Below are 17,732 nucleotides of genomic sequence, written 5' to 3' on the forward strand. Positions count from 1 at the left end.
AGAGCATGTTGGGTGGCACGGGATACATGCGGACGTGCATTGTCCTGTTGGAACAGCAAGTTCCCTTGCCGGTCTAGGAATGGTAGAACGATGGGTTCGATGACGGTTTGGATGTACCGTGCACTATTCAGTGTCCCCTCGACGATCACCAGTGGTGTACGGCCAATGTAGGAGATCGCTCCCCACACCATGATGCCGGGTGTTGGGCTTGGGTGCCTCGGTCGTATGCAGTCCTGATTGTGGCGCTCACCTGCACGGCGCCAAACACGCATACGACCATCATTGGCACCAAGGCAGAAGCGACTCTCATCACTGAAGACGACACGTCTCCATTCGTCCCTCCATTCACGCCTGTCGCGACACCACTGGAGGCGGGCTGCACGATGTTGGGGCGTGAGCGGAAGACGGCCTAACGGTGTGCGGGACCGTAGCCCAGCTTCATGGAGACGGTTGCGAATGGTCCTCGCCGATACCCCAGGAGCAACAGTGTCCCTAATTTGCTGGGAAGTGGCGGTGCGGTCCCCTACGGCACTGCGTAGGATCCTACGGTCTTGGCGTGCATCCGTGCGTCGCTGCGGTCCGGTCCCAGGTCGACGGGCACGTGCACCTTCCGCCGACCACTGGCGACAACATCGATTTACTGTGGAGACCTCACGCCCCATGTGTTGAGCAATTCGGCGGTACATCCATCCGGCCTCCCGCATGCCCACTATACGCCCTCGCTCAAAGTCCGTCAACTGCACATACGGTTCACGTCCACGCTGTCGCGGCATGCTACCAGTGTTAAAGACTGCGATGGAGCTCCGTATGCCACGGCAAACTGGCTGACACTGACGGCGGCGGTGCACAAATGCTGCGCAGCTAGTGCCATTCGACGGCCAACACCGCGGTTCCTGGTGTGTCCGCTGTGCCGTGCGTGTGATCATTGCTTGTACAGCCCTCTTGCAGTGTCCGGAGCAAGTATGGTGGGTCTGACACACCGGTGTCAATGTGTTCTTTTTTCCATTTCCAGGAGTGTATTTATCTGGGCTTTGCAATTGCGTCAAAAATGAATTTTACATTACAAGATACGCATTTTTTAAATGGTAAGTGACATATAAACATTTAAAACATAACTTAAGTTCCTATTACATTACCGACAAACATGAAGATGTGTATGAAAGAAGGGATTATAAGCTAAACAAAATTTACGCAAAATGAAGAATAGAAATAATGAATGCAATAGAATGGATGAAAAAATAGAAAGAAATTAAATAGAAATTAAAACATAAAATTAATTAAAATCACATGAACAAAGGTTTCAAGTGGAAAAAGAATGACAGAAAGAAAAATGAGAGCAAACAAAGAAGTTGATATGATGATCAAAATGATGTGACAAAGGAAACGGAATAAAAAATTACCTTTAAACCAATTAACTGAATAAAAATAATGATCAAAGTAGTTTTGATAAAAATTTAAAAATAAAGAAAAATTTTAAGTACCTGGAATGATTTGAACCAACGTCCTTCAACGTGTGAAGGCCTTACCCTTGCCAGTACACAACACAACCAATCAATATAAAGCTACTTTCTTAATGCTACTGAGCATCATGCAATGTGATATGACCCTGCCTTGGTGGATGGGCTTATGTAACAAACAGTATCACACCTGTACACCCAACCCACACACACTGAGTGGTACAGTTTGTTTAACGTCAAATGTACACCTTAGGCATTTTTGTATGATTCATTTGTCATTTTAATTGACCACTATTAAATTATGATGCTTATAGCGCCATCTACTGCTACACTTTGTAACTATTTGTCCTGTTTCTGCCATACATTTTCCCTCTTATCCGATAATATTCCATTGCAATTTGACATCATTCTGACCAGTGGTGTTATTTCTACAGTGGTTTGAAAGTTTAACTTTAATTATAATCACCCTGTAAAACTGCTAAGTTGGTCTAAGGCTTCTATCCAGTCACTTGTTGACCAGTCTGGTGTGGCAGTTGAAGATAGCAAAATGAAAGACGAAGTTTCAAATTTCACATTCAAGAAATCATTCACACAGGAGAATCGTACAAACGTAAAATTGTTTTTCAAAGAGTATTCTATAGTATTGGTCCAGTACCTAGCTTGCATTTATCATGAATCTCTCATACACAGCAAATTCCCAAAGTGACTGGTAAACGGACCCCCAAAATTACATCCCTAACACCGATTTGCTGCACAGTCCTTGAACATATTCTCAGTTTGAATATAATACATTTTCTTGAGACTGAGGATATTATGATCATGGATCAGCATGGTTTTAGAAAGCATTGCTTGTGCAAAACCCAGCTTGCCCTTTCCTCACGATATACTATGAACTTTATTTTTAGATTTCCCAAAAGCATCTGACACGGTGCCCCATTGCATGCTGTTAAAGAAGATATGAGCATAGCGAACTGGTTCACATATATGAGAGTGGTTCAAAGACTTCTTAAGTTATAGAATCTAGTATGTTGCCCTCGACAGCAAGTGTTCATCAATACAAGGATACTGTCAGAAGTGCCCCAGAGAAGTGAGATAGGACTGCTATTATTCTTCATATACATAAACGATTTGGCAGACAAGGTGGGTAGCAATCTGCGTTGTTTGATGATGATGCTGTGCACACGGTACGGTGGCAAAGATGAGTGACTGAAGGAGGATACTTGAACACTCAGACAAAATTTCTAGTTGGTGTGATGAATGTCAGATAGCGCTTAATGTAGAAAAAAGCAAGTTAATGTGCATGAGTAGGGAAAACAAACCGCAATGTTCGGACAGAGCATTAGTAGTGTGCTGCTCGACAGAGTTATGTTGTTTAAATATCTGGGCGTAGTGTTGCAAAGTGATATGAAATGGAATGAGTGTGTGAGGATTGAGCTAGGGAAGGTGAATGATTGACTTTGGTTTATTGGGAGAATTCTAGGAAAGTGTGGTTCATCTGTACAGGAGACTGCATATAGGATGCTAGTGCGACCTATTCTTGAGTATTGTTTGAGTATCTGGGATCTCTACCAGGTCGCATTAAAGGAAGACATCAAAGTGATTCTGAGCCAGTGTGCTAGATTTGCAAGGTGCTAGATTTGTTACTGGTAGGATTGAACAACATGCAAGTGTTATGGACATGCTTCACGAAAGGTAACATTCTTTTTGAGGAACACTATTGAGAAAATTTAGGGAACCAGTAGAATGATTCTACTGCCTCCAACATACATTGCACCTACGGACCACAAAGATAAGATAGGAGAAATTTGGGCTCATACAGAAGCATACTGACAGTCATTTTTCCTTCTCTCTATTTGCAAGTGGAACAGGAAAGGAAATTATAGTAATTGTAGAGGTACCCTCTGCCATGCACTGTAAGAAGGACTGCAGGGTATCTATGTAGATTTAGATGCTAATTCACTGCTCTGTAAGACCTGACATATGTAAGAAGATACAGGCAACACTAGGCAACACTGTATATCAACCATACAGTTTAGAAACATACAGTAAACCCCCAATTCCATAAAGAATCAAACACCCACATATAAAATGGCTTCAAACACCTTATTACAAATTAATTAACACATTAAATATTTCACTTTAAGCACCAGTGAGAAAAAACATAAGAAAGCTTTGAAAATATCCTTAAGGTTTGTTGGAAGTCATGAAGTGCTCTCATTATCAAACTCTGGATGAATAGTCTGCGTAATCTGCGTTCCATTTTACACAAAAGCTAGTTTTTCACGCAACTTGTGAACTTTATATCGTACAATGATGTAATTCTGCAGGTACATTCAGTGCTCCGAGTATATATGGACACTGTCTGCAAATTGTGTTGTGAATACAGCTAGTCATACAGAAATAAGAAATTGAAAGATGATGCCCGATGCTGCTGTTTTACTGCATGAACACCTGAAATGTAGTGAGCAGTAAACTTTAATCCTTTCATCATTTTGTGTGGGGTGTCAGCGAAAATGTTTGTAACTATTTGAAATTATGTATAAAGTTTGCTGGAAGTCTTAAGTGCTCTGATTCTCAAATACTGGACAAATAATGTTTGGGCATTTGCATGCCATCAATTACACCGACTCAAGACAAATCCACAGGTATTCTTGCCCTGTTGGGTTAAACTTTTAGCATAAGGTCTCAATGAATAGATCACCACACTATTTTGAAATTTTAAATTTGGTCAATAATCATGAGAAATGCCCCTGCAAACTGTTTGACAGCCAACCTGCAACAGGATCAGGTTCCACGATAGTTGCTTAGGTGTCTCTCAGATCCTCTCTTACATAACTGCAAATGTTAGGCCCTTATATTGTTGATAAGTTATTCTCAGGTGCTTTCCAACTAAAAAGATGCACAATATTGTCATACTCTGTGCCATTTAGTTTTGCTGTAATGAAAACTAATAAAGTAATGCTTTTAAAGCAATCCAAAATACGTAAGAGTATTCTGCAATAGCAGAATAAAAACTAGTACACCCACGAGTGAAATACGACACTCTTTAAAAATTCATACAGGCTGCAGACCTACAATTGTTCATGGGTCCACTTGATAAGTAAACAGTTATGAAAACACACTTGACATCTTAGTAGCAACAAATAATCCTCAGCTAATTGTAAGGTGAATACAGGGATTAGTGAACACAAGGTTGTCACAGCAAGACCGAATACCGTAACTTCCAAACCCACCAAAAATAAATGAAAAATATATCTATTCAAAAAAGCAGATAAAAATTTGCTTGATGCCTTCCTGAACGACAATCTCTGCTCCTTCCAAATTAACAATGTAAGGATAGACCATATGTGGCTTGAATTCAAAGAAATAGTATAGATAGTAATTGAGAGATTTATACCAAATAAATTAACAAGCGACGGAGCTGATCCCCCATGGTACACAAAACAGGTCAGAACATTGGTGCAGAAACAACGAAGAAAAGCATGTCAATTTTAAGAAACACAAAATCCCCAATACTAGCGATCTTTTGCAGAAACTTGAAAATTTGCTTATAATAGTTTCCACAACAAAACTTTGTCTCAAAACCTGACACAAAATCCAAAGAGACTCTGGATGTACATAAAGTATGCTAGTGGCAAGCAATAGAAATATTATAGATGACAGTGCTGCTAAAGCAGAGCTACTAAGCATAACCTTAAGAAATCCTTTACCAAACAAGACAAAGTAACTATTCCAGAATTTGAGTCAAGAAGAGCTGCCAACTTGAGGAACTTAGAAGTAGATATCCTCCGAGAGTAGTGAAGCAACTTAAATCACTTAATAAAAGAAAGTCTTTTGGTCTACACTGTATACCAATTAGGTTCCTTTCAGAGTATGCTGATGTAATAATGCCATACTTAACAATCATATGCAACTGCTCACTCAATGAAAGATCCATACCTGAAGACTGGAAAGTTGCACATGTCACACCAATGAAGGACAATAGGAGTAATCCCCTACATTATGGGCCCAAATCATTAATGTCAACATGCAGCTGGATTTTGGAAAATATATTGTGTCTGAACATCAGGAATTACACTGAAGACAATGGTCTATTGACACACAGTGAACATGGATTTAGCAAACATTGTTCTTGCGAAACACAACAAGCTCTTTGCTCACACAAAGTGCAGAGTGCTATTGAGAAGGGATTTCAAATTCATTCCATATTTCTAGATTTCCAGAAGGCTTATGAACCATGTCTCATAACAAATAAAAACAATTTAAATTTGTAAGAACACGTAGAAAATGGTGTGAGGAAGGTGAAACAAAGGTTGTATTTTATTACAATAGCACTTACAAGATGCAACACATCTACTAAAGAGACTGCCTACAATATGCTTGTCTGTCCTCTTTTGGAGTGCTTCTGCGCAGTGTGGGAACCTTTAGGATTAACAGAGTACATCGAGAAAGTTCAAAGAATGGAAGTATGTTTTTTATTATTGATAAATAGGGGAGAGTGTGTCATTGACAAGATACAGAATTTGGGGTGCAAATCATTAAAACAAAAGTGTTTTACATTGCTTCGGGATCTTCTCATGAGATGTCAGTCACCAACTTTCTCCTCCGGATGCGAAATTATTTTGTTGACACCGAACTACACAGCGGAAAACAATCATCGTAATAAAATGAGAGAAATGAGAGCTCACACAGAAGGACATAGGTGTTCATCTTTTCCGTGCGTTGTTGGAGAGTAGAATAACAGAGAATTATTGTGACAGTGGTTCGATGAATCCTCCATCAGGCACTTAAGTGTGATTTGTTGAGTAGCCACGTAGACATAGATGTAAATGTAAATATGAGGAGTTAAAGATAAACAGAGCTTGGTAAGTGTATAGTGAGAAACTTTGCTTCCTACCGGAGAGGTACAGCAGTAGACTGGTGGCTGCCTTCTCGTACTGTGGCACACCTGGCGACCAAGAGGGCAGATCCTCATCGTCCCGCCCACTGCCATCCACACGCTCCTCGCGGTCGCGTTCGAGTCCCAGTGCAACAGACAGCTCTCGGCGCAGATCTGAGCGGAAACATGCGTCGACACTTGTGCTGACCCGGGACACTGCGGCCTGCATGAGGGCGAGACGCGCCGAGTCGGCGGTCGGGCAGAGACAAGGCGCACGCGTCGGTTCCGTGGAGCGCAGCCGACTTGTCAGCCGGCCGGCAAAGCCGTCCTCGGATGCCAGCTCTGCAGGAGTCGCCGAGACAAGGTAGGCGAGCTGGGGGGTTAATGCACAGGTCACAGTTCTCAGTTGCAAACTGGTAAAAGTCAAAAAAGTATTTATGACTGGCAGTGGCTGAGTGAGGGCTGGTGGGGTGCCTCCAATCCTTTTCAATCTGTTACTAGATAAGGCCACCAAAACATGGCAGACAAGTGTCCCTGGAAAACAATGGGAACAAACAAACAAGTATCAATGTGAAATGTCTCGCCTCTGCTTGTGAGCCAGCAACAATTGCCAGGACTTCCACTGAAGCTTCTTGAGACTGCTGCCAAAACTGGCCTCCGAACATTCTTTGAGGAAACCACAGTATGTGGGTGTCATCCTTTGGTTTCTGATGGTACAAATTTGGCCTGTTTGCAGAAGGCAGGGGAATAAAATAAATAAATAAATAAATAAATAAATAAATGCGGAGCCAGTTACCACCCATTTTTGGAAAACAAAAATCTTACTCCAAAAGAGTCTATACTGATAATTGTCAGGTTATGCTGATCTGTGTGCTCCATTTGTTGGTTTTGAGACTGCTGTTCTGCTTCCAGTCTTTCAAAATTTCCCTGTCGCAGCATGCTGCAAGACAGGGAGCAGAAAAACAGCCTTAAAACCAGCAAACGAAGCACGCATGTAGAGCAGCAGTTACAAACTTTGCCACTGACGCCTTTCAAAAGTTAAAGTAGAAACTTCTGTGGCATTATAAAATTGGGTTTATTAAGTTGCACATAGATGGGTGTGACATAAAAATCATCAACTTAATATTACGCACAGCTGAGGATGACAGAACAACAAAAGTTAAAGACGAATCCACATTTTGTACAAACAGGCAGGACCTGCTCTCGTAATACACCTAACCCTTTCAAATTAGCATGGCTAATTTCAGTATAAGCTCACATCTCCAGTCTCAGTCTATCTAGAATTCACCTGCCAATTTCTGTTTCAATTTCCATCTCCCAAGTCATTAATTTCCATCTCTCAAGTCATATCTCTTGATCTACACTTCAAAAGGCTTTGCTTTTTTCGAGTCCAGTCTTACAGTATTTTTGTCAATTCCTTTGAGTTAATTTAATCTCAAGTGCAGGAAACAGTGGACCCACTTTCCGGACACCGTCATGTCGTAAACTGCGTTGGTGTTGCCCTCACGTGTGTCTACTTTACTCAGGTGTTCTGCTGTTCCTTCTCACCCATTTTCAGCACAATGTAAGACTACAGAATTTCACAGTGGTAACATTCCATAAAATATTCTCGGGTTTCCATTTGTATTGAGCGGTTCTGATGCTGCACTCTTTTGGATGATTACTCCCTGGCTGTTGTCCTGTGGAAGAGACCATTTCCGTTGGCTCACCAATATGCATTTTCACATGCTGGCTGCTGGCTGTGAAGGCACTGTGAGTTTTGAAGAACAATATTAGTTGAGTGAAATCAAACAAAGTTCTCAACTGAAATACACGAACAAATTTCAATTTTCTACGGTGTAAATACCACCAGCTGAAAAATGTTCCAGTCAGAGCACAAAAAGGTGAATATGCTCGAAGAGACTGCTGAAAAGTGGGGAACAAGCTGCCTCAATTATCATTCCACCTTCCTCGCCAAAAATTTTGGCATGCAAACATATTCTCTCTCTTTTAACATAGAAAACACTAAATTGTTTTACTCCCTCTCTCAAATTCTGGACATCCCTCTCACTGCTGCCATCTATGCTTGTGTCTCTCCTACTGTCTCCTTTTTTTCTCATTAGCACTTTTCCTATCTGTCTGTCCTGCTGTCACTGTCTTTTCCCCTTTCTCTATCTCTTCCTTACCGATGTCTCCTCCTCTGCACTTTCACAGTCTCTCTATCCCACTGCCATTGTCTTTGTCCCCCCCCCCCCCACCCCCACCCCAATCGATGCCACCATCTCTTTTTTTCTCACTTACAGTCTTTCATCTTTCCCTTCAACCATCATTGTCTCCTCTCAACACATGTCCTTGGGGATGGTTTGCTCGGGATTTTGATCCTTACTCCGGGAAACTCTAACACGTGTGTACAGGTGATGGGAGAATGTGGGCAAAGTCTTTTGTTATATTAAAGATCAAACAGTTATGGTTGCAAAGTTAATTTTCATCCTGAGGCTTTTATGTGTATGTGACTGACATAAAGCTTTGGCAGCTGTACAGTGTACTGCATTTGACAGTTTTACATAGTCTCATGATGCCTACCAATGGTGAAATACATTATGAAATAAAAATAGCTTTGCAACTATGACTGTTTTATTTTTATTATAACCACGAAAACTAGTTGGTGTATCAACCAGCTAATGATGGAATGAAATACATACTACAAATTCTTTTGTGTCAAAATCTGCTCGGCTGAGGTGGGGGTGGGATGTGGCCAGAAACCCAATCCTATGTATGGGCTCCACCATCTCTCTCTTCCATTTCCATTGTCTCCTCTCTCTTTTGCTACCACTGCTACTATCTCCATCCACCCCTCTTTCTGTTTTACTGCCACTGTCTCCCACTGAACATCACTATTCTCATCTCTCTTTGGCCCCCATTCATCTCGCTTTCTCTCTCACTGCCACTTTCTCTCTCCCATCATCACCATCTCCCCTCTCTTTCGCTTCCCCCGTCACTGCCTCTCTGCTACTCTCTTTCAGCATAAAAAAGTGTGAACATGTTCGCATGCCAAAATTTTTGGTGAGGACAGCAGAATGAGACAACTGGTTCCCCACTCTTCTGTTGGAGTCTTTTACAGAGGAGCATATTCGCCTTTTTTGTGCTCTGACAGGAGCATTTTTCAGCTGGTTCCCTTATTTTCCCTGTTACAGCAGGGTGTGCTGCCTATATAAAACAAATTCTGTAGGTTAGTTACGTTTTGGCAGCTTATTTATATACTGAGACACATTTACATACTATGACACACACAAACAACAAGTAAGTAGGCATAATGTAAGGTTAATACAAAATCATTTCCCATCCACTCAAGTTCACTTTACATAAAAATGTACAACTTGTTTAGGCTACACCTACAGAAGACCAAAAAATGCTTTTGATTTGCAAGTACAAAGAATTTTGTGAGATACAAAAAATTATTTTAACATACTTATGCCACAAAGCGGTGCTATCGAATAATTTCCAGGTCAAGACAGCACATATAGGTGGGAAGTGCCCATTATACAAAGACAGAGTCAGTGTTTTATTGGTATTAAATAAATAAATAAAAGTTGCTGACTCTATGCATAATTCGGTGGCCCTTGCGTGACTCCAGAACCTTTGCCATGTGTTCACTATATCAGCTGAAACTACGTTTATGCCTCAGTAAAAATTTCGATGATTTGCCTTTAATAGAAACGACAGTAGTGGCCATACTCACAACTGGTACTTTCGGTACACAAAAATCCATGGTTTTTGGGGTTATCTTGATAAGGGATAAAGATTTTTGAAAACAGAGAAATAGCATTTCTACATAAATGTTTCAAGAGTGTACAATTACAATTTCAGCCAGTTGCTATGGTAGTTATTTAGATTAATGCAGCCTATGGCGCAAAAAAGGCTAAAATCTGGTTTTGCCATTTTCGAGGCTTGCGTGCTTCAGCGATACAGATGGCCGTACCGTAGGTGCAACCACAATGGAGGGGTATCTGTTGAGAGGCCAGACAAACGTGTGGTTCCTGAAGAGGGGCAGTAGCCTTTTCAGTAGTTGCAGGGGCAACAGTCTGGATGATTGACTGATCTGGCCTTGTAACACTAACCAAAACGGCCTTGCTGTGCTGGTACCGTGAACAGCTGAAAGCAAGGGGAAACTACAGATGTAATTTTTCCCGAGGGCATGCAGCTTTACTGTATGGTTAAATGATGATGGTGTCCTCTTGCGTAAAATATTCCGGAGGTAAAATAGTCCCCCATTCAGATCTCCGGGCGGGGACTACTCATGAGGACGTCATTATCAGGAGAAAGAAAACTGGCATTCTGCGGATCGGAGCGTGGAATGTCAGATCCCTTAATCGGGCAGGTAGGTTAGAAAATTTAAAAAGGGAAATGGATAGGTTAAAGTTAGATATAGTGGGAATTAGTGAAGTTCGGTGGCAGGAGGAACAAGACTTTTGGTCAGGTGAATACAGAGTTATAAATACAAAATCAAATAGGGATAATGCAGGAGTAGGTTTAATAATGAATAAAAAAATAGGAGTGTGGGTAAGCTACTACAAACAGCATAATGAACACATTATTGTGGCCAAGATAGACACGAAGCCCTTGCCTACTACAGTAGTACTGGGTCTGCAGATGATGAAGAAATTGATGAAATGTATGATGAGATAAAAGAAATTATTCAGGTAGTGAAGGGAGACAAAAATTTAATAGTCACGGGTGACTGGAATTCGAGAGTAGGAAAAGGGAGAGAAGGAAACATAGTGGGTGAATATGGATTGGGGGAGAGAAATGAAAGAGGAAGCCGTCTGGTAGAATTTGCACAAAGCATAACTTAATCATAGCTAACACTTGGTTCAAGAATCATAAAAGAAGGTTGTATACTAGAAGGTATCAGATAGATTATATAATGGTAAGACAGAGATTTAGGAACCAGGTTTTAAATTGTAAGACATTTCCAGGGGCAGATGTGGACTCTGACCACAATCTATTGGTTATGAACTGTAGATTAAAATTGAAGAAACTGCAAAAAGGTGGCAATTTAAGGAGATGGGACCTGGATAAACTGAAAGAACCAGAGGTTGTACAGAGTTTCAGGGAGAGCATAAGGGAACAATTGACAGGAATGGGGGAAATAAATACAGTAGAAGAAGAATGGGTAGCTCTGAGGGATGAAGTAGTGAAGGCAGCAGAGGATCAAGTAGGTAAAAAGACAAGGACTAGTAGAAATCCTTGGGTAACAGAAGAAATATTGAATTTAATTGATGAAAGGAGAAAATATAAAAACACAGTAAATAAAGCAAGCAAAAAGGAATACAAACGTCTCAAAAATGAGATTGATAGGAAGTGCAAAATGGCTAAGCAGGCATGGCTAGAGGACAAATATAAGGATGTAGAGGCTTATCTCACTAGGGGTAAGATAGATACTGCCTACAGGAAAATTAAAGAGACCTTTGGAGAAAAGAGAGCCACTTGTATGAATATACAGAGCTCAGATGGAAACCCAGTTCTAAGCAAAGAAGGGAAAGCAAAAAGGTGGAAGGACTATATGGAGGGTCTATACAAGGGTGATGTACTTGAGGACAATATTATGGAAATTGAAGAGGATGTAGATGAAGATGAAATGGGAGACACGATACTGTGTGCAGAGTTTGACAGAGCACTGAAAGACCTGAGTCGAAACAAGGCCCCGGGAGTAGACAACATTCCGTTGGAACTACTGACGGACTTGGGAGAGCCAGTCCTGTCAAAACTCTACCATCTGGTGAGCAAGATGTATGAGACAGGTGAAATACCCTCAGACTTCAAGAAGAATATAATAATTCCAATCCCAAAGTAAGCAGGTGTTGACAGATGTGAAAATTACCAAACTATCAGTTTAATAAGTCACTGCTGCAAAATACTAACGCGAATTCTTTACAGACAAATGGAAAAACTGGTAGAAGCCGACCTCGGGGAAGATCAGTTTGTATTCCGCAGAAATGTTGGAACACGTGAGGCAATACTGACCCTATGACTTATCTTAGAAAATAAATTAAGGAAAGGCAAACCTATGTTTCCAGCATTTGTAGACTTAGAGAAAGCTTTCGACAATGTTGACTGGAATACTCTCTTTCAAATTCTAAAGATGGCAGGGGTAAAATACAGGGAGCGAAAGGCTATTTACAATTTGTACAGTAACCAGATGGCAGTTATAAGAGTCGAGGGGCATGAAAGGGAAGCAGCGGTTGGGAAGGGAGTGAGACAGGGTTGTAGCCTGTCCCCAATGTTATTCAATCTGTATATTGAGCAAGCAGTAAAGGAAACAAAAGAAAAATTCGGAGTAGGTATTAAAATCCATGGAGAAGAAATAAAAATGTTGAGGTTCGCCGATGACATTGTAATTCTGTCAGAGACAGCAAAGGACTTGGAAGAGCAGTTGAACAGAATGGACAGTGTCTTGAAAGGAGGATATAAGATGAACATCAACTAAAGCAAAGCGAGGATAATGGAATGTAATTGAATTAAGTCGGGTGATGTGAGGGAATTAGATTAGGAAATGAGACGCTTAAAATAGTAAAGGAGTTTTGCTATTTGGGGAGCAAAATAACTGATAATGGTCAAAGTAGAGAGGATATAAAATGTAGACTGGCAATGGCAAGGAAAGCGTTTCTGAAGAAGAGAAATTTGTTAACATCGAGTACAGATTTAAGTGTCAGGAAGTCGTTTCTGAAAGTATTTGTATGGAGTGTAGCCATGTATGGAAGTGAAACATGGACGATAAACGGTTTGGACAAGAAGAGATAGAAGCTTTCGAAATGTGGTGCTACATAAGAATGCTGAAGATTAGATGGGTAGATCACGTAACTAATGAGGAGGTATTGAATAGAACTGGGGAGAAGAGTAGTTTGTGGCACAACTTGACAAGAAGAAGGGATCAGTTGGCAGGACATGTTCTGAGGCATCAAGGGATCACAAATTTATCACTGGAGGGCAGTGTGGAGGGTAAAAATCGTAGAGGGAGACCAAGAGATGAATACACTAAGCAGATTCAGAAGGATGTAGGTTGCAGTAGGTACTGGTAGATGAAGAAGCTTGCACAGGATAGAGTAGCATGGAGAGCTGCATCAAACAAGCCTCAGGACTGAAGACAACAACAACAACAACAACAACAACATTAACTTTGGACCTCCAGATTTCGGTAACAGATACCGACATCAGAGAAAGTTATGAAGTTCCCTGAGAATATCATCTCAAGAACATATGGTAAATATTTTGACTATTTTCCAGCCAGCCCCACACCAGCTCCTTTAAATACTCAAAAATCATGGTTTATCAAGGATTCCTCAGGAACACCCTATGGCACTTTTGTAAGCAATGTAACACCTAGTCTAGACCACACCAAATGTAAAAAGACCCAACTGATTTGCTCACTTTGCCTGGGCAGGAGGAATTGAGTAATATTTAAATTTTGACCCCGTACTGCAGGACAGTTACAGTATGTCCAAGCTTCCGATATGTAAACAAAACAGTTGCTACACCACGGGTTATCCAAAATACTTTAATCCTTATTTCTGTGATCAATAGAACTTGATATATGACCTATAGAAAAATCACATCTTTGTTTGCAACCCTGTCGTGCACAAACCAAATCTGTAATAGAAAACGTATTTTTGTAAAGCTAAAGAAAATAATAAACTATAGTACAATAAATATCGCAAAATTATTCTGCAGTATAAAGTTAACTTTGCAAACTTATGATATAACTGCTACAAAAATATAAATGTATATGTGGCAGAAGCCACAAGAAACTTATTACATGGAGACTGATTTGTATGATTTTTCCATAAACATTTATAAGAAGAATTTAAGTTAAAGATGTTAGTGTCAAATTGACGCATCCTGTTATCATCTCGTAGAGAAGACACCGAGCATGTGACAGGTACACTTGAAAGTTCAAATTTTCCACTGTTTAAGTACTGGTATATACATATATATTAGTTAAATCTGTAATTTAACACAACTGACAAAATCACTGGCAGTAAGTGCTGTGTTATAGAACAAGAACCATAAAAATGCACCAGCTCATCATACTACCTTTATATTACTAATTTTGAATACATTGGATGAGATGGGAACATAAAAAGCAGAAAAAAGATTAAATTCATGCCAGTCTGTGAGTTTTTAACAACATACCGACAGTCAGGTGACAACTACTGATACGAATGTTGATGCAGTGCATAAAAATGGAATTGTTGGATTCAATAAATTTAGATAACAGTTGGGGTATGAGTGAGACGGCCTTACCTGCAGCAGCACACCGTGCCGATAGTTGAGTTCATCCTCTGGCATGTCTCGCAGCTCGCCGAACAGTCGGTCCAGAGTGTCCTCGAACACATCCGGTGTAATTAGTGGAACGAGGGCCTGAGCGGCCAGGACGCGTGTCTTGTACACTGAGCTGCGGGCGCAGTCCAGCACAAATGGAACATATGCCGAAAGCTGCAAATCACATCAGCAGAAACTCAGTGCTGTAGACATAGTGGTATTTAGCCAGCACACAGTAGCCATACGTGTGTGTGTGTGTGTGTGTGTGTGTGTGTGTGTGCGCGCGCGCGCGCGCGCGCGCGCGCGCGCGCGCATATTAATGACACATATTGTGTTTTTATGACATGTGCACATGTGTCTGATTAAAATTCCTTGGTAGTTGATGTCTGTCACTTGCCACTACAGTACTGTCACATTGACAGCTATTGCTGAGTTATGGGTGAAAACATACATACATGGTGGGTCACTGCACAAATGCTGTTAATGTGTAACACAGGACAATGTTGAAAGTGGTTGCTGCGAGGTATGTTGGACATGCTAGATGCTCTGTTGACAGCTGATTGTAAGTGATCAATTACTGAATTGCGGCGGGCGACGCATTTTGTATCCTTGAATTTAAACTCGTGCCCTCAGCTAACCTCAATCTCGTGATATGTTGTATACCTTAGAAAACGGCAATCAACAATCTGTGGCAGCAGAAATCACAATCGCTTTGTTCACAGCGATTAAAGCTAACCAAAGAGCAAACTAAAAACAGAAAAAAATGATTTCAATGCTAAAAACAAATTGCAATTTCTCACTATTGTTGGTTACCTGAAAGTATCATCACACTGGCTTCACGAGCTGCCACATTACCAATTGATAAGCAGTCCTCGTTCACACTTGGTTACTGATTACAGGCGAAAAATAACAAATAAAAAAGTCAGTATAATGATGAAAATTAAGTGGCAAAGAATTAGAAAAAAATTACATTTAAATCAATTAACTGGCCTGGCCTCTGATGGAGTAGGAGATGCTGGGTGGGAGCTCTGGGCTGGTACTGCACCGTGGTCTGCTACTGGGATACGATTCCTGTGGCAAGGGGTTAGGACTGAAATAGTGATGGACTAGGATGTTACGTAGATTGGGTGGACAAAGGAACACCTCTTTAGGTGGGGTGGGAAGTATTGTGGATAGGATGTCCCTCATTTCAGTGCAGGTTGAGAGATAATAATAGCCCTGGGGAAGAACATGGTTCAGTTCTTCCAATTCAGTGTGATACTGGATGACAAATGGGGCATAGTACTAGGATTGGAGGAGTGTGAGGATACAGCATGGCGAATCTGTTTGCAGACACGGTTGTGGGGGAGGGGGGGGGGGGTATTGCCTATCTGTGAAGGCCTTTGTGAGGCCTGCAAAGGAATTCTCGTTACTGCAGGCACATGCTAGTCTGTACTGGAGGGATTTTTTGGTGTGGGAGGTATGGTATATGTCAAAATGCACGTGGTGTTGGTGGTTATCAAGTTTAATGTGGACAGAGGTGTGGATGGAGCCATCAGAGAGGTGGAGGTCAATATTCAGGGAGGTGGCACATTGTGTACAGGAGGACCAGATGAAATGGATAGCAGATAAGGTGTTTTAATGAACCTGAACCATACTAGGGGCTGGGAGTTCTGAGAGGCTAGTGTGATGACCTCAACCCACAGGAAAAATAATTATCAAAATCTGAACTGTGAAGTCCTCCAAAATTCTAGTTGGAAAACCACACTCTTTGTTATACTTCTCAATTGGTCACGATCCAACTTTGTTTATGAACTGAAAACTCTAATATTTACGAGAAACTGCTCTGAAATTAACCTGAACCGACAAAATTGTGTATATATTCTCGCATGAACACTGGGGGGTTTCACCATACATCTTCCCACTTTTGAGTATAACCAGTGTCTCTTAATACTACGACTCGTAGCAATACAATATCAAAAAAACTTTTATTATTGTGTAAAGAGTCACTACGTGATTTGACAGCTGACATTTATAATTCCCGCTCACGTCAGGAAAAGCACCAATACGGGAATAGCAGCTTTTACATTATTGGTCAGAACGCAAGCAATAATAGCAGTCACCGTAATTTTCGCGTGAAGCCATATTTCGCGACAAAATACTCTTATTAGTTACTTTCATATATCTAGTCTCATAACAATACATAAAACTACATAAAATAACTACAATAATTTTGACATGCAAGGAGAATTAGTCCTAATGAGAGGAAGAAGTTTATATTTACTGGTGTTTCAACAATGACTACCAGGCAACTTTTAATTCACTGATTGTAATTTTATTTTCGTTAGCAGAAAGCAAACAAACTAAACAAAGAATTTAATTAAACAGAGTCTGTAATTCTTATACTTTTAATAGAGAAAGAAAGTTTCTAGGTCAGGGGATAGCATTCAGCGAAGTCCCTTAACTTTTTGTTGCATACAAAGCGTTGCGTTAGGCAGCACGATGTCGGCGGGTTACGATGATGAGAGCAGGATACAGACAGTTACACTGATTAATCTTCTCCGGCGAAACGCAAATAAAGTTCCGGGACAGCTGTATCATTAACCCCGTAGTGATTAACAAACCACAAGATGCCAGTATACGAACGTTGTTGACATCTCCTCTCTTTCAAAGTACATGACTTAGACATCGCTCGTTTTTACACTTTATGCACTGTCCGTGACGCTATCGTCCATAATTACACGGTTCGTCACATTCATATTTCTCGCATTTCAAACTTCGACAACGTCACTGAAAACCATTTATATTGCACAGTTAGTTATTCTTCACTTTCATGGCTTGATAGAATGTGATATACAACAGTTCCACCACCCAAAACCAATACCAGCAAAGTTCATTCGAATAAAGGCACAGTTCGTGTCGGCCACAACAAAGTAATGTTAGCGGCACTTCCACAGTCCGGTTTATTTGCTCTTAAAGTTCGCTGGCGATGGCATTACATACCGCAGTGGTAAAGAGAATTAACAATCTGATAGTTCGGTATCACTGTCCATACAATTACGTATGCTATCCCCTCTACTACACAACAACTCTTCAACAATCGAAATCACTATCGCTGT

General features: G+C 40.9%; 1 protein-coding gene across 1 annotated transcript in view; it reads right to left on the reverse strand.

Moving 5' to 3' along the window:
* Positions 1–17,732, reverse strand: part of LOC126106118 (thyroid adenoma-associated protein homolog) — a 230,947-nt gene that overhangs the window by 49,764 nt on the left and 163,451 nt on the right. The window contains 2 exon segments of the mRNA XM_049912364.1: positions 6,355–6,709; positions 14,617–14,808. Of these exon segments, the coding sequence (XP_049768321.1) occupies positions 6,355–6,709; positions 14,617–14,808 (547 nt within the window).

The sequence above is a fragment of the Schistocerca cancellata genome, chromosome 10 (assembly GCF_023864275.1).
Source record: "Schistocerca cancellata isolate TAMUIC-IGC-003103 chromosome 10, iqSchCanc2.1, whole genome shotgun sequence".
NCBI lineage: Eukaryota > Metazoa > Arthropoda > Insecta > Orthoptera > Acrididae > Schistocerca > Schistocerca cancellata.